Source organism: Dipodomys ordii, unplaced genomic scaffold (genome assembly GCF_000151885.1).
Source record: "Dipodomys ordii isolate 6190 unplaced genomic scaffold, Dord_2.0 Scaffold96, whole genome shotgun sequence".
NCBI classification, from domain to species: Eukaryota; Metazoa; Chordata; class Mammalia; order Rodentia; family Heteromyidae; genus Dipodomys; species Dipodomys ordii.
This window is the reverse complement of record NW_012267312.1, coordinates 8,064,012-8,087,295: the sequence shown is the minus strand read 5'-3', so window position 1 is coordinate 8,087,295 and position 23,284 is coordinate 8,064,012. Positions and strand designations below refer to the sequence as shown.

Genomic DNA, 23,284 nt, shown 5'->3' with positions numbered 1-23,284 from the left:
TGCCTGAGGCCCTGGGTTCGATTCCTCAGCACCACATAAGCAAAAAGAAAAAAGCCGGAAGTGGCGCTGTGGCTCAAGTGGTAGAGCACTAGCCTTAAGCTGAAGAGCTGAGGGACAGCGCCCAGGCCCAGAGTTCAGGCCCCACGACCGGACCCAAAAAAAAAAACTTTGTTTGCTACAAACTACTTTTCCCAAATACAAATAATAAAATATACAAATAATAAAGAATATTTTATCTTAAAATATATTACTGGACATTTCTTGAAATTTCCTGACAGGATTTCTGTAATGTAACAAAATTAATTTCAAAATCAAATAACAGGCCTATATCTCATTTCATGATGACTTGGTTTAGTTTTAGTAGCTTTTTTTAAGAAACAAAATAACTTCCATATTAACTTACCTGTGCTGCCCAGATATTATCAAGATCTTGCAAGGTCAGTGCTTTTTCTTTGATGACAAAACGAAGAATCTTCTCTAGCTTCTCTACATACTGTGGTTGATGAAGACTATCTCGCAAAACTATGGATAATATATTGTTCTGCTGTATCCACTCCTGAATTTTTTAAAAAGCAAATAATTCAAACTCAGTCTACTAAAACAATGAAGCTTTTAAAAAATTGTATGTACACACTATTAAACAATGTAAGTAGGAATTCTAAAACACATTTAGGAAATACAAATACATTAATATAGTATACTTGTGTTGCTATAGTAAGAAAATTTGACATTGAAGTTTTCACTTTCAGAAATGCTCTTAAGTTAGAAATATTGATATTAATTAAAAAAGCAGTATTTACTCAGAAAAGCAAGTGTAAAAATCCGTATGGTTTAGGCAGGGTAGGTACAGGACCAATTTTAGGATTCTTGGATTCCTTACACAAATTTCACAACTTTTACTTACAACAACAAATTTATGATTATGAAAAACAACAAAAAGGTAGTAATCCACACTGCACCAAACTTTCTTTTCTAATTTAGTGTTGTGCCAGTACTGGAGCTTGAATTCAGGGTCTAGTGCTTTCTCCTGGCTTTTTTGCTTAAGGATATATACGTCTTTTCACTTCAGCTTTTATACATACGTCTTTTCAGCTTTTGGCTTGTTAACCGAAGATAAAGAGTCTCAGAGGCTTTTCTGCCAAGGCTGGCTTCAAATGACAATTCCCAGATCTCAGCCTCCCAAGTAGTTTACAGGTATGAGAGCCATGAGCACACAGCCAGTACAAAACTTTCTGAGGCCTATCCAGGTGCCAGTGCCTTATGCCTTCAATCCTAGCCACTTGTGAAGCTGAGCTTCAGAGGCTCTCTTGTGAGGCTGAATTTCAGAGAGTCCCTTTCTCAAGGAAGAGCTGTGCACCTGGTATCTTAGTTAAGACAAAATCTGCCTGATATAGGGCAGATCTCGTGTGCATTTGACCAGGAAGCAAGACACTAGCAAACATCAGAGCTGGAGGTATGGCTCAATGGTTAGGAGTATCTGCGTAGCAAGTCCAGGAAAAGTCAGGTCTAAAATGTGCTACAGAAGTAAACTTTTCAGCTGATGAAGGATGAGATTTTAAAAATTTTAATCCATCGAAGATACTGCTCTAAAATATAATAAAAATGGCAACTGCCACTTTGTGGCTCAGCACTGTCCTTGAGTCTTTTTGCTCAAGGCTAGCATTGTATTACTTGAGTCACAGCTCCACTTCTGGCTTTTTGCTGGTTAATTGTAAATAAGAGTCTCATGGACTTGCCTGCTAATGCTGGCTTCGAACCACGAGCCTCAGATCTCAGCCTCATGAGTAGCTAGAATTACAGGCATGAACCATCAGAACCCAATTGATTGCCACATTTTTACATTAAAAATTCCTACTCATTTAATGCCATTTTCTATACTGTCTGAACCTGGCAACAGTTCAAAGACCATTACCAGGATTCTCCAAATACTTTTCTTCTTGGTGTTGGAGATAAAATGCAGGGCTATGCTAAGCCCTCAGCCCTTCTAAAACCTTTTATTTCATTCAAATTAATGTTTCTTCTACTAACTGAGAGATCCTTAAAGGTTAAGGATATAGGTCCTCTATGGATGTCTCTTCAGGAATGTCATACAGTATACATGAAAAAAAAAAGTTCTAGGAGCTGGACATGCTGGTGTCTCACACCTGTAATCCTAGCTATCAGGAGGCTGAGCTCTTAGGGTTGCAGTTCAAAGGCAGCCTGGGCAGAAGTCCAAGAGATTCTTATCTCCAACCAACCACTCAGAAAAGGTGCTGTGGCTCAAGTGGTAATAAAGTACTAGCCTTGAGTGAAGGAGCCCAGGGATAGCACCCATGCCTTAAATTCAAAGTCCCACAATTAACCAAAAAATAAAAACAAAAACAAAAAAGTTCTATGATTTCTACAATGTATAAAATATCAGTAGTTGGGGCTGGGAAGGTGGCTCAGTGGTAGAGCACTTGCCTTGCATGCTCGAGGCCCTGGGTTCGATTCCTCAGCACCACATAAGAAAAAAGCCGGAAGTGGAGCTGTGGCTCAAATGGTAGAGTGCTAGCCTTGAGCTAAAGAGCTGAGGGACAGCGCCACTTCCGGCTTTTTTCTTTTTGCTTATGTAGTGCTGAGGAATCGAACCCAGGGCCTCAGGCATGCAAGGCAAGTGCTCTACCACTGAGCCACCTTCCCAGCCCCAGTAGTAAATAGTTTTATGAATGTACAAGATCAAAATAATATAAACCTAATGCTTTAAAAATAAAATTCTCAAAGTCAAGAAAACAAGTAATTCATGTAGCTCTTATTTCAGTAGTAATCATTCTTGCTTTAAAACCTTCAATTAGAATTAGGTAAATGAACAACAACCCATTTCATTCACGCCCAGATCCAGATCACTTTCAATAGAAACTTCTTCAACAAGTTAATTAAAGTATTTTGCAACACCACATTAAGAGTTAAGTTTATCTAAGACATGCTAAGCTAATGGCACCATTACAAAATTTTAAAGTGTTATTATATAAAGTTCTCAGGACACCTTTCAATTCAAGAGTTTAATTTAAAATATTAACAATTTTAGCTAGAGTTATTCTAAATTTTGTGTTAAGTAGATTCTCACTATTAAAAAGAAACAACCAAAAGACTTACTGCCATTCGTTCAGCTGTGAGCCACTCTTCCTCCTCTGGATTACCATGACGATGGGTATAGTATGATACACTGGATATCACCTTATTAACTTCATTCAGTGCATTCATCTTTCCATTGAAAGAAGAAATTTGCAATAATCTATAAGAGAAATTTAGTGGTAAGTATGATCCTAAAATTTACATATGTAATTATTTCCACAGATAAATAACTCACCTAAGTATCATTTTTAACCTAAATATTTCTAGATTTTTTACAGTTTCCTCTTGTCCTGGAACCCTTGAAGCTAAATTCTTTAAGGATTTAATAATCATTGAAAGGGCATCATTTTTGGCTTCATTCTTTGCTTCTTTTTTCAGTTCTTCATCAGTTAAGTTTTCTAAAAATTGTGGAACCATTTCTATTATTGGAAGAAAGTATTTTTTCACTGTATGAAGAGTTAGAAACTCATAGCACTGTCCAAATGGTCTGAAATAAAAGATATGAAATAAGAGAATGCCTCAGTTTTTCACCAAGAAATAGTTTCTGAAAAAAAATTTCTGTAGTATGGTGTATATTCATTTTTGAATTACAACTTACTTAATAAGGGCTGCTATAATCTGAACATTTAATGCTGATCCATTTATAAAACGATCATGCAACATCTGGAACCCAGTTAATGTGCCAAATTTGTTGAGAAGATCGACTAGCCAACCCTGAAATATAATGAATAAAGTTAGCTTCTGCTTTTAGGGTAATAAACTACTATCTTGATAAATACTAGAAATAGTAAATTCAATAAAGCCAATTATGTTAATCTTTGAAAAGGTCTCAAACAGTAATTCCCCCTGTGAGATAGAAGCCATTTAAGTAGTGAGGCACAGCTCAATTTATATCAACAGAGGTGAGGAACAGGAATTAAAAGCTATGCTTTTCTTTTAACGATCCCACTATAAGAGAATTAAGTGTCTTCTACTTACCAGAAAATACCTTGCATAAAAGCAGTTCAAATAATAAGTCAACAAAAAGATTAGTACTCCCAAATTCATTTTTTTTGTAAATTTTTTTTCTACGAATACTATAATCTTAACCTCTAATATCAAACTGTAATTAAACAGCACTTGCCTAGCAAGCTCAAGGCTCTGAGTTCAAACTCCAGTACTACCAAAAACAATCCCACCCCTCAACTCTTGTGGTGAATGAGGATGTAGTGCAGTTTAAGGACCTGGGTTCAAACCTCACTACCACCTACAACAAACCAAACTAAAAGAATATAACCTTGGGGCTGGGAAGGTGGCTCAGTGGTAGAGCACTTGCTTGCCTTGCATGCATGAGGCCCTGGGTTCAATTCCTCAGCACCACATAAGCAAAAAGAAAAAAGCCAGAAGTGGCGTTGTGGCTCAAGAGGTAGAGCAGCTAGCCTTAAGCTGAAGAGCTGAGGGACAGTGCCCAGGCCCAGAGTTCAGGCCCCACGACCGGACCCAAAAAAATAAAAAACAAAAATAAAAGAATATAACCTTACTAATCCCTGGTACTAATAGCTGTTATTTCTAACTAGAACAGACTGATACTTTCGATGATTTATATTAAGTTTACTTATATTTAGTTTGCCCCATAAATATGTCTTTCAACTTAAGTCAAAGAAATTGCTCAGAGTATAGCATAGTTGAGAGAGGTAACAGTTCTATACCTAAAAGAATGTCTATATACAATTAAAGTCAATTAAAAGGTTGGTAAGAACAAGAAAAAGGTTGGTAAGGATCAAATAGATCTAAAATGTAATGTACCTAATATGACCTTTTATATCTTGCTGCCTCTTTAGGTGGCCACATTTCAGAAGCCACTGAGGGGAAAAATGGAGAAAAGCACCATTTATCTATTAAACCTTAAGTAAAAACAATTTTGGTTGTTGTTTGAATTTTTGTTAAATTTGTATTTTTATTTGATTTTAAAAGGTTAATTGAAAATAACTAAAACTCTTTAGTACTTGGCTCACCAGATTTCTTTTGGGATTCAGCAGTTATAACTTTTAAATAGTACATGCTCATTATATATTTTATTTCTTCAGTAAAAAGAATGAGATTGAGCTGATACAAAGCTAAGTATTCTGTGTATATCAAATAATGAATATACACAGTAAAGAATTAGTTGAATCTTTTCATATTTATTTAATTATGTTTATGTAATTAGAAGTACTAAAAAATATTACTAATGCTTCAAACTAAAATGCAGCTAAATAAACTGGCTCACCAGCGGCAAATAAGGGTCTTCTTTATCTGGTTCTAAGTTGTCAAGACTTGAGAGGACTGACCAGGAGCCCTAGATAGAAAAATTCAAATGGGCTGGGTGCCAGTGGATCATGTTTGTAATCATAGCTACTCAGATCAACACCAGCCTGGGCAAGAAAGTCCATCAGTTTCTAATCTCCAAAGTCACAACCACCAAAGTCACAAGTGAAGCTGTGGCCACTGGTAGAGTGCCAGTCTTGAGCAGAAAAACTGGGACAGCACCCAGGCCTTAAGTTCAAGACAGTACCAGCATACATTCACAGGGCCTGGGCACTGTCCCCAAGAGCCTCTTTGTACTCATGGTTAGTGCTCTATCAAGTGAGCCACAGCCCTACTTCCAGTTTTTGAGTGGTTCGTTGGAGATAAGAGTCTCCCAAGGACTTTTCTGCCCAGGCTGGTTTGAACTGAGATCCTCTGATCTCAGCCTCCTGAGTAGCAAGGATTATAGGCATGAGCCACTGGTGCCCGGCTATGCTGTTCTTTTAATGTAGTTTTAACTATAATATTACTACAAGATCTTATTTTAAAAGATAGCATATGTGAATTTTACCTCAGACTTTTTATTTAACTAAATTAAGTTTTAACTACATGTTAAACACCTATATAGTTTCACTTAAACATCTTCAAAGACCCTGGGGGGAGAGGGGAGTTTCTCAAACTACAACAGTTCTGATCAAACTCTACATAACATGATTTGTAAGGCAATTTACTGTTTAAAAAGTTTACTTGTATCAGTTATCTTTTATCTTTATTTGAATTCTGTTTACAGGTTAAGCATCTTTAATGAAAAAAAAAATTAAATGCTCCAGAATATCTAAAACGACTTGATCAACAACACATTTCAAATTTTTGGACTAGGGCTATTAAATCAGTGAATCATCTATGTAAATATACCAAAATCAGGGGAAAAAATCCAAAACCTGAATTACTTCTGGTCCAAAAAGTAAAGGGTACCTACCTAACCTTTGGAGAAAAAAAAGGCATTTACATTTCATTTTGATTTTATCATGTTATCTGCATCCAACTAGGGATATAATCAATAATTTCTCCAAATATACTTTTAATCAATTTTCAAAACATTTGTCTTTTTTTGTCAGTTGTGGGGCCTGAACTTGGCCTGAGTGCTGTCCCTCAGCTTTTCAGCTCAAACCTAGCACTCTACCACTTAAGCCACAGCACCACTTCTGGATTTTTCTGCTTATGTGGTGCTGAGGAATCGAACCCAGGGCCTAATGCATGCAAGGCAAGCACACTACCACTGAGCCACCTTCCCAGACCTCAAAACATTTTTATAGAAGACATTTAGCAATATGAGAAAACACAAAAGTCTTTATTTTAGTAGGAAGTAAAAAAGCAGGCAACTCTGAAGAATGTTTCTCCTTGATTTGTCACTCATAGTCTGACTATATCAAAACTGTTCTCAACTATGTTGAAAGGCTAGCCAAACCTACAGTCATTGAATTATAACAAAACTTGACTTCATATTTTAAAAATGACCTTCAATGAGAAGTCATCCAAAAATTTTTTGTTTGCCATGATAAAAATCCAGTTATTCCCTGTGAATTTAAGTTGTATATTTACTGACCCATTTAAAATAAAAAATAAATACAGGTAGGTATAAAAAATTTGATCCTGAAGACTGTCATTTTGACATTAATCTGATTTACTCAAGGAAAAAATAATCCACCTAGTGGCAACAACACATAATATCAGAAAATACCAGCTATTTTCTGCTTTTAACAAAGCACTCACTGTGTATAGGACCTATAATTTTTGTGACTGGTTAGAAAAATGTAATTCTCTGAAAGACCCACAATATTACACTGTTTCCTTAGCTAATACCACAGAGACCTAGTTGTGCTTCTGTTTTATCATAATCCTATCACCTAGTCATGACTAGCACTGCATGTCATAACCATCTCATAATGTTAGAGGACCTTGGTCCTATCTAAACATGGTCTCTCTTCACATCCTTCATCAGGTATTTAGGAAGCCATCAAGGTAAAGAGGACTCCTTTTCTCCTCCCTTAGCACCTCATCAATAGTACTGGCTTTAGCTTCTGGGTCTACATGCTATATTCCCTCTTCTCTTATAAACTCTTCTGCCCTCCTTTGATCTCTGGGTTAAGAATATTATTTTTTTTTAATTTTTCAGTTATCATTATTTTTTCTTCTGATTAGTCTTTTTTAGGGAGAAGAGTTGTTTTGTTTGTTTGTTGGTCATGGGGGCTGAACTCTGGGCCTGAGCACTGTCCCTCAGCTCTTCAGCTCAAGGCTAGTGCCCTACCACTTGAGCCACAGCGCCACTTCCAGCATTGTTCCCTTGCTTATATGGTGCTGAGGAATCGAACCCAGGGCCTCATGCATGTGAGGCAAGCACTCTACCACTGAGCCACATTCCCAGCCCCCTGGCTTATTGTTATTTAAGGGGACTCAATCCCTCTATCATAGCCTCCCAAGTTCTGGGATGATAGGCATATGCTACCATATCAAGCTTTAAGGATGCATTTTCAAATACAGTAGTCTGTTTAGACTGACATAGGACAATTATATACAGAACATACATATTTTAGATTTGAAAGATTAACTAGCTTGCTTTCATTTATTAATTTACGTAATTTTACTTTCTTTCCATATTACTAAGGGTTTATAGGATATACCTGATTTTTTTCTCAAAATCTAAAACTGAAAAATGATTATGATCAACATCTGGTCTTTTTTTGTGGTTGTAGGGCTTTACCTTAAGGCCTGGGTGCTGTTCCTGCTAGCACTCTACCACTTGAGCCACAGCTCAATTGGAGATAATTGGAGATAAGAGGCTCACAAAAGACTTTCATGCCTGGGCTGACATTGAACAGAGATGCTCAGATTTCAGCCTCCTGAGCAGTTAAGATTAGGGAACCAGCTGAAGTTTTTATTTAATTAAACAAGTAATCCCCTTCTCTGTTTTAAAAAAGGCCATAAGCACTGAACTAAAATGTTACAGCTATTCAAGAATGCTACCAATCTTACATATTTTCTTTTCCTTTTTTGTCAGTTGTGGAGCTTGAACTCAGGGCTTGGGCACTATACCCAAGCTTTTTATGCTCAAGGCTAGTGCTCTACCACTTGGAGCCACACCACCACTTCCAGTTTTCTGGGTGGTAAATTGGAGAGAAGAGCTTCATGGACTTTCCTGCCCAGGCTGGCTTTGAACTGCAATCCTCAGATTCCATCCTCCTGAGTAGCTAGGATTACAGTTGTGAGCCACCAATGGCTTAATTTTCATTCAAATCTCAAACCACATCTGTCAGACATTTCAACACAGAAACAGTATACCAACCTTTACACAAAATAAAGAGTCCAACCATAAAGTAATACAGAATCACTTTAAGAATAATAAAAAATTACTCTTTGTCATGTTAACAGGAGGTTCAGATTACTTAAAAATTCTGTGGAAGAGCACAACAACTGTAATATTTAATTTGAAAATAACAAACCAACACACTTTTGGTGATCGAGGGTCTGGAGAACGAGCAAAGAGCTCATCTTCAGGTAACTGAACACTTGATGAAACTGATTCACATGGACGTGTACCATTGTAGATATGAAATTTGCAATGAGGATTTAAGGCCATGGCAAGAAGTTCTAGAAGTGGAAACCAGTCTTGGGACAACTTGGCCACACATAGCTCCACCAGGCGATGAGTATTGTTAATAATACATCTCTGTTATATATGGAAGAAAGGTAATTTAGAGATTGCAATTTCAAATAAACACAATCCTAATCATTTTTATCTTAATATTAAACGACCTTTCTATATTGGTTGCTTGGAGTATAATTTCACTAGTACTGGGATCAAACTAACCACCAAACAACAAATATGAGCATTTACTTATACCATAATTTATTTACATGTTAGCTACTTTCAAAAGCCATAGTCTGTGGCTTGAGAAGTGGGTGCCATAAGTCATCAATTATTTCTGTTCTATGTCTATAGACAAGATACAATTTCAATTTTTTCTCTTTGGAATCTATATACCAGAAGCAACAATTCTAAAATCTAAACATGTCTATTATCCAAGATGGAGTAGATTTACTATCTTCAATAACACCACTTTCAGATTTTCACTTCTAAACTTATAAAATTATATTATAAACCAGAAGTTGTTGGGACTTTATGCCAGTAGTAGTTGAAAAAGTTCACAAACCACAAAAACATCATTTGCTTCACAACTTATAACTATAAAACAAGAAAGAGCATTGGAGCAATTATGACATTTTATCAATCTAAGAAACACATATAACACATACATTTATTTATTTTACTTTGTAAGATCCCTAGAATCTCAACTTACGTCTTTTAGGTATTTTATAGCTTCTTTGTCTTCTGGCGAGTATAAATTTTCAGCTAATTTTCCCCTGCCTCTGCCAGGTGCCAAGGTCCAAATACACATTTCTTATTCACCTCTACAAAGACCATTTACACTGGTCTTTCTGAAATGTGTTATATTCCCTGTTTGGTCAAAGGTACATAAAATTATGGTGCACCTTACAATGCACCTTGCATTTTGGATGAAATATGATGACTTGCCTAAGGTCACGAGGCACTTGAAAACCCAGGAGACAAATTAAGCTTTAGTTTTCTAACTCTAGATCTTATGCTCCTTGTAAATGACCATGTTATATTTAGTAAACAACAATTTATAAAAATTATTTTCAAAGATTCATTTTATACTCTAATTCAACTAATGGGCCAAATATGCATCCAAATCCCCCTCTTTAACTGTCCTTCTCACCTATATAAATTTGCTTACTTAAAGTCAAAAGCAAACTCACATGAATTTCAAACTTCCAGCCACTCACTGCTTCATCTGTAAGGATTTTAGTGAATGATATTGTTAGCCCATCTCGAAAAAATCGCTGACATGCTTCACTTTTAACATCAAGGCCTAAGTAGAGGGGAGGAAAATAAAAACAAAAATAATTGTTAAAAGGAAATTGAACAATGTTAAAATAAATTATTTCCAATTATGAAAATCGAATAAAAAACCTGTTAGGGATGGATGCTTTTTGGGGGAGAGTGACAGAGGAAGACGTTTATTGGTATATAGTGTAAATGTGTGAAAATGAAACAATAAAATTCTCCCCTGTAACTATGCTAATAAACACTGTTTTACAATGTTCAATTATATGATGAAAGTTTAAGTATTAGAAATGGTTCACTGAGGGGCTGGGATAGTGACTCAGTGGAAGAGCGCTTGCCTTGCATGCATGAGGCCCTGGGTTCGATTCCTCAGCACCACATAAGCAAAAAGAAAAAAGCCGGAAGTGGTGCTGTGGCTCAAGTTGTAGAGCGCTAGCCTTGTGCTGAAGAGCTGAGGGACAGCGCCCAAGCCCAGAGTTCAGGCCCCACGACTGGACCCCCCGCCCAAAAAAAAAAAGAAAAAAGAAAAGAAATTGTTCACTGACAAAAAAAAAACTTGTTATTTCAAGGTTCTTATGTCAAAAAGGAAACTAGATTCAGGAAGAAAAATAAACATTTTGATGGCTAGTTCTGGGGCTTGAACTCAGGGTCTGGGCACTGTCCATCAGCTCATTTGAGCCACAGCTCCACTTCTGGGTTTTGGTGGTTAACTGGAGATAAGAATCTCAAGGACTTTGCTGTCTAGATTGGCTATGAACTACAATCCTCCTATCTCAGCCTCCTGAGTAGCTAGGATTACAGATATGAGTCACTGGCGCCTGGCTCCATTGTAATCTTATAATTTATTTTTATTTTCTTACAAGATTAACAAAGCATAAGACATTCTTTAATACATTTTTTATTGTAAAAATACTGTACTGAGGGCTTACAGTTACATGAGCAAGGTAATAAGTACATTTCAAGCATTGTTACCTCCTCCTTTGTTTTTCCCCTACCATCCCTTCCCTCCCACCACTACAACTACACTCCCTCCACCCCAAATTGTAAAGTTTGTTTTTCAACATGGTGTCGCATAAGACATTCTTTAAACATGAGAACGTTTATTGTAAGGTAAATGATATTTCTTGCCAGGGAGGATAGACCCAGGGCAAGGTACTAAAGATGTTAATTTTATTATAGTGGTTACTAGTTATAACACATCCAAGGTGCTATGGTTTGGATGTGTCCCCAAAGGCCTTGGTCTGTAGTACTATAGAGGTAGTAAAATGTTTAAGAGGTAGACTAGTGTGAAGTCTTAGGTCAGTGAGGAGTGTGCCCTCACTTTCAAAAGCAATTAAAGAACTGTAATTTCTTCCTCTTTTTTGTTCCCTGGCTACCAGAAGGTGAGGAGCTTTACCCTACCATATACTCCTTGCCATGATGTACTGAGTCATCACAGGCTTAAAAGCACAACTGGGTCAATCAACTATGTAAAGAAATCTCCCAAACTGTCAACCAAAATAACCTTTTTCTCTTTATGAGCAGATTGTTTCCGGTATTTGTTATAATAACAAAAGGCTAATATACTTTAAGTATTTAAAAATGAACTTTGCTTTTTTATTTCAATCTCTGATGTGTTAAACTGAGTTTAGAGTCTGGGTGCTGGTAGCTCATACCTGTAATCCTAGCTATGCGGGAGGCTGAGATCTGAGGATTGCAGTTCTAAGCCAGTCCAGGCAAGAAATGTCTGTGAGACTCTTATCTCCAATTAACCACCAGAAAACCAGAAGTAGTTCTGTGGCTCAAAGTGATAGAATGCTAGCCTTGAACAAAAGAGCTTAGGGATAGTGCTGAGGCTGCAAGTTCAAAAGCCCCATGACCTCCACCACCATCACCAACAAAAAGAATTTAGAGTACCTTTACTCTGTGTGTATATGTGTGTGCTGGCACGAGAGCTTGGCATGAGAGCTTGGCTCTATCACTTAAGCAACATATCCATTTTCAACTTTTTGATGGTTAACTGGAGATAAGAGTCTCTTGGATTTGTCTATTCTGGCTTAGCTTTCAACTGTGATCCTCAGATCTCAGCTTCCTTAGTTCTATAACACTCTACAATATGCTGAAAGAACTGTACCTATAGTAGACCAAAGTAAATGAATAAAAATACTAATTCCAATGTTACACTTTTACATTTGGATAATTTTATTTTTTATTGTCAAGGTAATGTACAGAGAGGGGTTATAGTTACATAAAGTAATAAGTACTTGTTAAACTTATTACCCCTTCCCTCATTTTTCTCCTACTTTGCCTCCTCCTTTTTATAACTTTTTAACCATAGAATCCTATCTTTCAAATCTTGTAAGGAAAAACCATGTACTTTCTTTTTTTTGGGGGGGGGGTCCAGTCATGGGGCCTGAACTCTGGGCCTGGGCGCTGTCCCACAGCTCTTCAGCTCAAGGCTAGCACTCTACCACTTGAGCCACAGCACCACTTCCGGCTTTTTTTTCCTTTTTGCTTATGTGGTGCTGAGGAATCGAACCCAGGGCCTCATGCATGCAAGGCAAGCGCTCTACCACTGAGCCACCTTCCTAGCCCATGTACTTTCTGTGTATTTAAAACATGTGAAGCCAGGTGCCAGTGGCTCACGCCTGTAATCCTAGCTACTCAGGAGGCTGAGATCTGAGGATCACAATTCAAAGACAGCCTAGGCAGTAAAGTCTGAGACTCTTATCTCCAACTAATCACTCCCCCCAAAGAAATTCAGAAGTGGAGCTGTGGCTCAATCAGCAGAGTGCTACAGTGATCAAAAAAGTTCAGGGATAGCACCCTTGACCTGAATTCAACCCCAGGAATGACACACACATATTTCTTGTCTAACACTGGAATTCATAAACACCTTTGAAGGCTGCTGAAAGGATATAAGCCATACTTGTAAACCATTGAAAGTGTTTTGCTTTGTTTTGTTTTTTGTTGGTCATGGGGCTTGAACTCTGGGCCTGGGTGCTGTCCCTTAGCTCTTCAGCTCAAGGCGAGCATTCTACCACTTGAGCCACAGCGCCACTTTCGGTTTTCTAGTGGTTTATTGGAAATAAGAGTCTCATGGTCTTTCCTACCCGGGCTGGCTTTGAACTGAGAGCCTCAGATCTCAGCCTCCTGAGTAGGTAGGATTACAGGCGTGAGCCACCGGTGCCCGGCTGATGAAAGTGTTTATTGATAGATGAAATTTTCAAGGACAAAGTGAAACTTTAGTAGCATATCTTAAGGACAGCACAATAGCTGGGTACTGATGGCTCACACCTATAATTCTAGCTACTCAGTGGGCTACAATCTAAGTATCAATATCAATGTTCAAAGCCATACCAGGTAGACAAATCTGAGACACTCTTATCTACAATTAACCAGGCCAAATGTGGAGGTGGGACTCAAGTGCCAGCCTTGAGTAGAAAAGACAGGTAAAAGTGAGTAAGGTGCTGAGTTCAAGCCCCAATACCTGTTCAAAAAAAAAGGGGAAACAAAAGAAACAAAGCAAAGAGGAAGCATAGTAGTAGAACTTACCTTTCTTACTAAGATCAATAGCAGCTTCTAAAAGCACTTCTAATTCCCCTTTCGGCAAGACAGGAACCACCCATCGAGGCCTGACAGGTTTTATATAATAAAGAGAGGTTTACTGATTGTACTATTGGTACTATAAATGAGGTACAAATTATAACAATTTATCTCAATATACAAATATTAATACTAAAATAGCATTAAGCCTCATGCAAGGCTGGCAGAATATCTGTTTTGTGTAATTAAGGGTCATCACCAAAGAAAGATTCAGCAATGAGGGAAGAAAACTAAATTAATTCAATAACACAGTATGAGATTACTATGATAACAAAAATCAACTGAATTAGGCATTATGGATGTCTAGTATAATTTCACAAGAATGGATTCTTTCAGGATTTAGATGACACAGCCTTGAACTTCTTCACAAAGAGCAAAAAAATTTAGGAGTCAAGGCTGATTATGTCTCATAATGCATTACCTTTCTCAGAAGACTAAGTGAGTCTGTGATCTCCATAAAGTACCACTTTCCCTTAATCAAGGAGGCAGCCTACACTCAAGTAGCACCCCATCTCTTTTGCCAGGGCTACCCAAACTATCTAGTTCTCCATGCCTTTCCAAGTACTTCCTCCTTATCATTACCCAATTTATTCACCATACCCAGAAAAGGCAGCCTCCTCTTCTTTTCATTCTTTGTCTTAAGGGCTGGCAAAACCCCCCAAATATCCCCACATTTTAATAAGAGGTATCCTGTTACTGAACAATTTACTGGTTACAAATGTAAACTACTTTCTTCATTGTTTTTATTTATATTTAAAAACACCCTTTGCAGGGCGGCAAACAGTTGAAGTGGTAGGTAGTATGCCTGTGTTTGCCTAAGAAGCCCCAGACCCTGGGACTGATCCCTACTACATGTATACACACATGCAAAAAAGATCCTGCACTCTCAAGGATTCACAAAGGGCAGGCTCTAAGGAACTCAGTCTCCTCATAACTTCAGGGCCATACCAGTTATTAAAGTCAACCAGTGAACTAACTCATCAATGACAAAGTTTCCCTTATCCCTCTGGATAGCCACCATTCACTTACTAAATCCATTAAGAATGGTTACAAAGTATGGCTACAAAGTACTTGGTAGTGACAAACATGTGAAAAACATTAAGGCAGCAGTGCAGTTACTATGGCATTCCTCTTCAGATTTCTCAGTTTCTTAACTACCATAAGACACTACACTGAGAAACTTTTCTTGTATATTGCACATATTATACAAAACCAAACACAATGAACTGACCTGTTGATCATATCATCCAACTTTGCCAAGTCGGTATGTGGAAATGCAGGTTCCTCATCTTCAATCTGTGGTGGGGCATCACCTTGACCTTGCTCATCTGGAGGAGTTGCCGGGGAATTTTCATTGGAAGAATCAGGCGATGAAGTCTTGATACAAATCAAATATTCCAGATTTAAGTTTCTATAATTTACAATTTTTCAATAATTCAAACACCAACAGATTAATGTAAATTTTAAGTTTTTTGTAAACACTATAAACAAAGATAATATTGAAATTTTATGTTTCAATCTTTGATGATTTAAAATAATTTCACTGAACATTCAACACCCTACTGAAGTATATAAATATAATAAGAAAACAAGTTCCATCTGTAAAGTCACACAGCTCAAACTGTCAGGCTGAATTCAGGTTTACTCTAAAGTTTGTGCCTTAATCACAACTCATACTTCCTCTCTGCTTACTTCCCATAATGTGAGTGTGATATAGAAATTCTTGTGTAAATATAAAACATCAAATTCTATAAATTAACAAGTTTCTACCTTTTAAAAAATTTTGTAGCCGGGCGCTGGTGGCTCACGCCTGTAATCCTAGCTACTCAGGAGGCTGAGATCTGAGGATCGTGGTTCAAAGCCAGCCCGGGCAGGAAAGACCGTGAGACTCCTATCTCCAATAAACCACCAGAAAACCGAGTGGCGCTGTAGCTCAAGTGGTAGAGCGCTCGCCTTGAGCTGAAGAGCTGAGGGACAGCGCCCAGGCCCAGAGTTCAAGCCCCACGATCAACAAAAAAAAAAAAAAAAAATTGTACTGGTCCTACGGCTTGAAATCAGCTTTTTTGCTCAAGGTTAGCACTCTACTGACTACTTGAGCCATACCTTCACTTCTCACTTTTTGCTAGCTAATTGGAAATAAGAGTCTCATAGACTTTCCTACTTGGGCTGGCTTTGAACCCTGATCCTCACATCTCAGCTTCCCGCGTAGCTATTATTACAGGCTACTGGTGTCAGCCACTGGCGTCCGGTCAAAAAATTCAACTTTTTTCTTAGGATAGGATCCTAGAAATTTAATTACTAAGACCAGTGTAAAACAACCCTACAAGACTATTGGCATATGTTGACAAATTCTATTCTAGTACCTTCCCAGCAACCATATTCACCCCATAATACCATTACCACTATGTTTTACTGCTTGCCAGAGTCCCAAATTTTCTTTCATATCCTACCAGGTGTTAATGGCTCACACCTATAATCCTAGCTACACAGAAAGTTGAAATTTGAGGACTATGGTTCAAGGCCAGCTCAGGAGGAAAAGTTCATGAGCCTATTATCTCCAATTAATCACAAAAAAACCAGCTGGAAGTGGAGCTGTGGCTCAAGTAGTAGAGTGCTAGCTTTCAGCAAAAATACTAATGGACAGTACCCAGGTCCCAAGCCTGAGGTCTGGCACAAAATAAAAGAAAAAACAAGTCCTGACCAGGTGCTGGTGGTATATGCCAACAATCTTAGCTATTCAGGAAGCTGAGAGATGAAGGGTCTTTGCTAGGCAGGACAGAAAGGTTTGTGAGACAAAATTTTAAGCAAAAAGCCAAACTGGCCAGACTAGTGGGGTGGCTCAATTAAGTGGTAGAGTACCAGCCAACCAAGCAAGCCTGGTAAGTGTGAGGCCCTGAATTAACCTGGCACTTGGGGAAAGAGGGAGGAGGGAGAAAGAGGGGAGGAAAGGGATAGGGAAGGAGAGGAGAAAGGGAGAGAGGGATGGAGAGAACATGAGCAGGGGCACAGGCACCCTAAGTTGGGCAGTAAGTAATGCTTTGGTTCCTTTATGGCCAATAAAATATTAAAACTAGTAAAATAACTAAAATCCTACCATTAAGAAGCAAAGAATACCAAAGCAAAAGTGAGAAATTCTACTGTGAGCAGTTCTATAAAAAAAAATAGAATATAATTTGTTTCTGTTCTTTTGTTTTAAACTTAGTCATCCTTAAGTAGGAAAAAATGGGTATATAATACATAATATATTCTGTTAGTATTCTAAATTCAAGCTCTAAAAATCAAGTATATATTTTAAAAGGTCAGCTGTGTTGTTACTTTGGAAAAGAGTATTCCAGTTTACCATGTTGTGTTGGCATTGTACAGAAATTAATAGTCATATTGGTCTAGATATGTTCATCTTAATTTTTTCCAGTGGGCTTGATTACAGAGCCTAAAATTATTCACTATACCATCAAGTGTGTGTGCGTGCGTTTGTGTGTGTGTGTGTGTGTGTGTAATGTATGGATGAATGTATACTATATATATGTATGCTCTAGTAATTATTAAAAATAAATCTAAGGTAAAGAAAAGGTTATTTTTTACAAACATTGCAAAAAAGGGTTAGAATTCCATGTATAATGCAAATAATAAAATGCTAAAGAAAGAGGGGAAAATACTGGAACACTTAACTACTAGAGCACCATGAGTGCTTTCAGGAGAACATGAGGCCCTGTGTTCAAGCCATAGTACTGGCAAAAAATAAAAATAAAAAGGGGTGTGTGTATGAAATGGAAGCTAGGCACTGGTGGCTCATACTATTTGTGAGGCTGAGAACAGGAAGATCAAGGTTCAGGGTTGGCTGGGGCAGAAGTCAGCTGGGCAGCAAAAAGATCCCTTATTATCCCGTATCTGGACAAGGTTGCATGCATTTATTACCTTAAACTACATGGGAGGTTGACACTGGGAGAACTGTAGTGCCAGGCTGGCCCAGCCAGAACAGTTCACAAGATTGTATCCAAGTAAAGGAAGCTGAACACAGTGGAATGGCCCTGTGATTCCAGGGATGACAGGAGTGTGCCTTAGAAGTGGCAAGACCCTATCCCAAAAATAATCAGTGAAAAATAGGGCTGGAGGTGGGGGGTCAGCAGTATCTTGCCATTGTAACAAGTTCAAACCCCCAGTCAAAAACAAACAAACAAACAAAAAACGAAACATGAAAACTGAAAAACAAAATTGACATACTTATTTGGGTTGGGAATCTAGCTTGTTCATTTCTCTAAAATGGCAGACAAAGGGTAGAAAGAAAAAGAAGTCAGACTAATGATAGGAATCATCTACCTACTATGTAACAATAAGAAATTATCCTCATATAACAAATGTAAGTACAATAACATTTTTTGGCTTAAAATTTATTCAAATTCAACAAAACCATGTATCAACTATAAGATGCATGTTTAGGAATAACATCTGAACAACTCATCTAAGGTATCTAAAAAGTATTTGAGCTCTATCACAAATGTTAATGTTTGCTTTATTCAGCTCAATATTTTGCAATATTAAAACTATGTATGTTAAAAAAGAGGGCTGAAATCAATTATCTAACTTCCACTTTAGGGAATTAGAAAAATATCACACTGAATCCAAAGTAAAAATAATGTGGAAATAAGGGTAGAAATAAAAACACGTGTGTGTGTGTGTGTGTGTGTGTGTGTGTGTGTCTGTCTGTCTGTCTGTCTGTCTATGCATTGGGTCAGTTATCAAAGCCAAAACAAAGTTTTTTGGAGAAGGTTTAATTAGACGTTGGAAAGCTTCTAGAAAGATTCATCAGGAGAGAGAACATAACTAGCAGTATCAGAGATAAAGAGATACTGCATAGGCCCCAAGACACTAATTATACTTCAATAAACTTGATAATTTTAATGAAACAGACAAATTCCTCGAAGAACACAACTTACCAAAAAATCAGAAATCAGAAAATTCAAAGAAAAAGTAAAACCTTTCCACAAGTAAAATCTCAGGACAGAAAATTCCACCAGTAATATCTCCCAGACAATTAACAGGAAAAAATTTGTACAGAAACCTTATACAAAATTGATCCGGAAAATAGAAAAAGCATGTTACTTTTGAGCTTTAAGACTAGTCTAAAACCTTGATACTAAAATCTGTTTCTAGTTCTTTGTAAGCATCATTTCATGTGATCCTTATAACAATGCTGTAAAGCTGCATTATAATCCCCTTGAAAAGACGAAAAACGGTTTACATAATTTACCTGGAGTCATAAAGCTAGTATGGTATAAAGCTGAAATTTGAATGCTAGCAGTATGACTGAGCTTATGCTGTTAAAAAAATTTTTTTACAGTAAATTGACAATATACAGGGGATATAATAGGCTACAATGAGCAAATATTACATTGCTTTCCCCTAGAATTGGAAGAGGGCTTAAGTACTTAATTTTATGAGTACTGTACATAAAACACCAGAAAAAGATGGGCTAGATACCAAAGCATCAATATCTACAACACAAGCTTTATTTATTTATTTTGAACTATCTTATTATTGTGAGGCCTATGGTTTAATTTTCATCAACAAGACTTAAAATGAGGGGTTGGAGGTATGTTCCAGTTGGTAGAGAACTAGCCAATGAGCAAAAGCGTCAGATACCAAGTTTGAGTCCTAGTTTAGGACAAAAAAAACCCTTAAAAATGACCATCTAGTAGCTACTTTACAAAATCATTCAGAATATGCTTCTTCAAGTAGTACCTACCCCACCAGTAGACATACCAATACAGCTTTAACTACTGTCTTTAACATCCTACCTGATTCTGTTGGAGGGGGGGCTGAGACTGTCCATCAGGAGCCTGGCCCTGGTTATCATTCCCTCCTACTGGAGAGCCACGAGTCGTGGCTGTCATACTCGACACAGGGCAGATCTTTGCAATTTTGTCTGCTTATGTAGTTGTCTTGAGAAAAGAAATTATAGTCCACTTATAGAAGATGAAGTACCAGCATTTGTCAGTCTTAAAAAGCTCCAATTCAAGAATAAACCATCTTGCAGAGACCATTGCATAACCTACAAGAAAAAAATTCATTTGTTTTAGATTTTAAGGACCTATATATTAAGTTACAGTTCAAATATAGTAACAAAAATGTATCCAGTCAAGAGAAGGTGAATATATAAATGACAGGGGAAAGTGAAAAGTTACAGCTGCATCACCTTATTCAAACTTCAAAAACTGATGATGGCCCAATGGCATTATACCACAAAAACATACAAGAATGCTTTTAGGGGCTACTGGTATAGTTTAGGCAATAGCACATTTTCCCAGCATGCATAAGCTAGAAATCTGTCTAGCTCCAATTCCCAGTACAAGAGAAGAGGGATCGGGGGGGGGGGGCGGAGGGGAAAGAGTAATCTTTGTTTCCCTTTTCTCCTGAAACTTACTCCAAAGACGCTATCAAAATACTTGGTTGGATGCCAGTGGCTCATAGGTCAGTCCTACCTACTTGGGAGGCTGAGATCTAAGACTTTTTTTTGAACCAGCCTGGGGAAGACAAAGCCCCAAGACTTAAAGTGTCTATGTGCTGGTACTGGGGTTTAAACTCTGGGCCTGGATGCTATCCTTGAGCTTTTGTGCTCAAGGCCAGCCCTACCACTTGAGCTAAAGCTCCACTTCTGGCTTTTTGTGGTTAATTGGAGATTAAAAAAAAAAGTTTCACACTTTACTGTCTGGGCTGGCTTTGAACCATGATCCTTAGATCTCAGCCTCCTGCATAGCTAGGATTATAGGAATGAGACACCAGTGCCTGGCATGGCTTTTTTAATCCATTTAAGCCTGGCGGCTCAACTATTTGAGCCTCCACTTATTGGCTTTTTGCCAAATTCGACTCTAGTTCCTTCCCAGCAACTATATTCAAGAGTGTTCATCCCATAATACCTTTACAACTGAGTGTTACTGCACACTAGAGCCCAATTCTCTTATATACTTACTTCCATGAGTACACACACACACACCACCACCACCACCACCACCACCACCACCACTTAATTGCCACTTGATCACATTATGGAATGGTAAACTACCCTCAATTTGCTGCCTTAAAACTTTTTTTTAAATTTGAGCTGGATCCCGGAGGCTCACGCCTATAATCCTAGCTACCCAGGAGGCTGAGAACCAAGGATCAAGATTTAAAGCCAGCCCAGGCAGGAAAGTCTGTGAGACTCATCTCCAATTAAGTTCCAAATAAGCCAGAAGTGGAGCTATATAGCTCAAGTGGTAGAGCCACTAGCCTTGAACAAAAAAATTCAGCCCAGGCCCTGAGTTCAAGCCCCAGGACCGACCGGCGTACATGTGCACGCGCACACACATAGTATAGAAGTTACCTGTACTATATATATCCAAAACACTACAAAATAAGAAAAAGGAGATATTTCAGTATGAATGTAGGAAAGGGATGTGAAAAGTACTGTATCAGAATACTTTTCTGAACACATGAATATGTGAACATACAACACAGCTTTTCATATGTTGGGTATTACATGAAGTACCTTAATCCTCATAAATGTATACAGTAGAAACTATCATCCCTCTTTACAGATGAGGAGAGTGAAAATAAGAAAATAAACTACCTTTATCAGTAAGTGGCTAAGTAAGATTCTAACTCAGAGAACTCACAGCTCTTAACTGCTACGTTATCCTGCCTCTTAGTCTCATTAGTAACTGTGAAAATATAAATGATAAAACCAACATTTTGTTTCACTAATCAAATTGGCAAAGAAAAAAGGACTGATAATTGATAATGCCAAGTAGGACTGAGGCTGTGAACAGACTCATGAACTAATCAATTCATAAAAGTAATACAAACAAAAATGAAGATACAATTAAGCTCTCACTTTTGTCTTCCATTTTATATACCCTAAATTACAAAACGTTTTACATAAAGTCAGTAATTTGTTTTGTCGGTCATGAGGCTTGAACTCTGGGCCTCAGCTCTTCAGCTAGTTACCACTTAGGCTACAGCACCCCTTATGGTTTTCTGGTGGTATATTGGAGATAAGAGTTTCACGGACTTTCCTGCTGGGGCTGGCTTTGAAGTGTGATCATTAGATCTCAGTCTCCTGAGTAGCTAGGATTACAGGCATAAACCACCAGCTTTTCTCAGATTAAAAAACAAAACAAAACAAAACACAAAAACCTTGCTTCAATCTCCCAGTGTTCATTTGTTACCACTGAGACAAAATACCTGACATAAACAACATAAATACAGAAATGTTTATTTTGGCTCAAGGCTTCAGTCCATGGTCCCTAATTCCATGGATTCTCAGCCTATAGTAGTAGCAATGTGAAATAGGATTACTTACCTGACTGCAGTCAGGAAGAGGGAGTCAACCCTGCCCATCAACATATAGCACCCAAGAATACCACCCCCCTAAGAACTTACTTCCTATAGTTAGACCCAGCCTCCTAAAATTTCCAGAACTTCCCAAAATACCATCACCAGCTGGAGACCAAGCTCAATACAGGAACCTGTGGGAGATATTTCAAAATCAAACCATTAACACCCCACTACTTAAAAATCACCTTTGCCTCTTAACACTAGTCTTAAAAAAAGAATGTCTCTAACTGTGGGCCAGTGGCTCACACCAGTAATTCTAGCTACTCAGGGAGGTGAGACCTGCTGTTTGAAGCCAAGAGATATTTGAGAGATCCCATCTCCAAAATAACCAGCAAAAAAAGCTAGGCTGGAAGCATGGCTCATGCGGTAGTATGTCAGCTGAGTTAAGTGAGAAGTCCTGCATTCAGACTCAGTACTGGTATGTTTCTGATAATGATCATGAGCCAAGCTAATGAAATTGCTTGAAATTAAAGGATCTTTCATTGAGCAGTGTCTATGGATAGGTTTGCATTATTTTAACAAGAGCATATGAAGCTTTGTGCATATGTTCATTGGCAAGGATGAGAAAGCTCTGTCCATAGTGCTCTGCTAATAGATAAATCAAACTGCTTCTCAGTACTCATCCACTTTGCCCTCTTATCATCAAGACACAAGTGGCAGCCAGTAGTAACCTACTCTCCCCCCACCCATTCTGTCCCTTAAAACTGTAAGCCTCTTAGACTTAAAGGAGACTGGATTCCAGATTATTTTCTTTTTTAAAGAGGAAAGGTAGCAGATAGCAGTGACGTGTGTGACTTCAATTCAGAGGATGTGTGTGTATGTGTTCATTCAATTCGGGGGTGTGTGTGTGTTCGTTCAATTTAGGGTCTGGACACAGCTTTATCCACTCAAGACTGGCATTCTACTGCTTGAGCCACAGTGTGTGTGTGTGTGTGTGTGTGTGTGTGTGTGTGTGTGTGTGTGTGTTCGTTCAATTTAGGGTCTGGACACAGCTTTATCCACTCAAGACTGGCATTCTACTGCTTGAGCCACAGTGTGTGT

General features: G+C 38.0%; 1 protein-coding gene across 1 annotated transcript in view; it reads right to left on the bottom strand.

The window, feature by feature from the left end:
• The window catches only part of Usp9x (ubiquitin specific peptidase 9, X-linked), a 117,565-nt gene that overhangs the window by 66,485 nt on the left and 27,796 nt on the right, over positions 1-23,284 (bottom strand). Inside the window, exons 3-12 of the mRNA XM_013026742.1 lie at positions 19,666-19,919; positions 15,102-15,247; positions 13,820-13,899; positions 10,198-10,310; positions 8,867-9,085; positions 3,692-3,807; positions 3,329-3,580; positions 3,115-3,253; positions 404-556; positions 277-283 (exon numbers count right to left, since the gene is read on the bottom strand). Of these exons, the coding sequence (XP_012882196.1) occupies positions 277-283; positions 404-556; positions 3,115-3,253; positions 3,329-3,580; positions 3,692-3,807; positions 8,867-9,085; positions 10,198-10,310; positions 13,820-13,899; positions 15,102-15,247; positions 19,666-19,761 (1,321 nt within the window). The 5' untranslated portion in view covers positions 19,762-19,919. The remainder of the gene's footprint in view (positions 1-276; positions 284-403; positions 557-3,114; positions 3,254-3,328; positions 3,581-3,691; positions 3,808-8,866; positions 9,086-10,197; positions 10,311-13,819; positions 13,900-15,101; positions 15,248-19,665; positions 19,920-23,284) is intronic.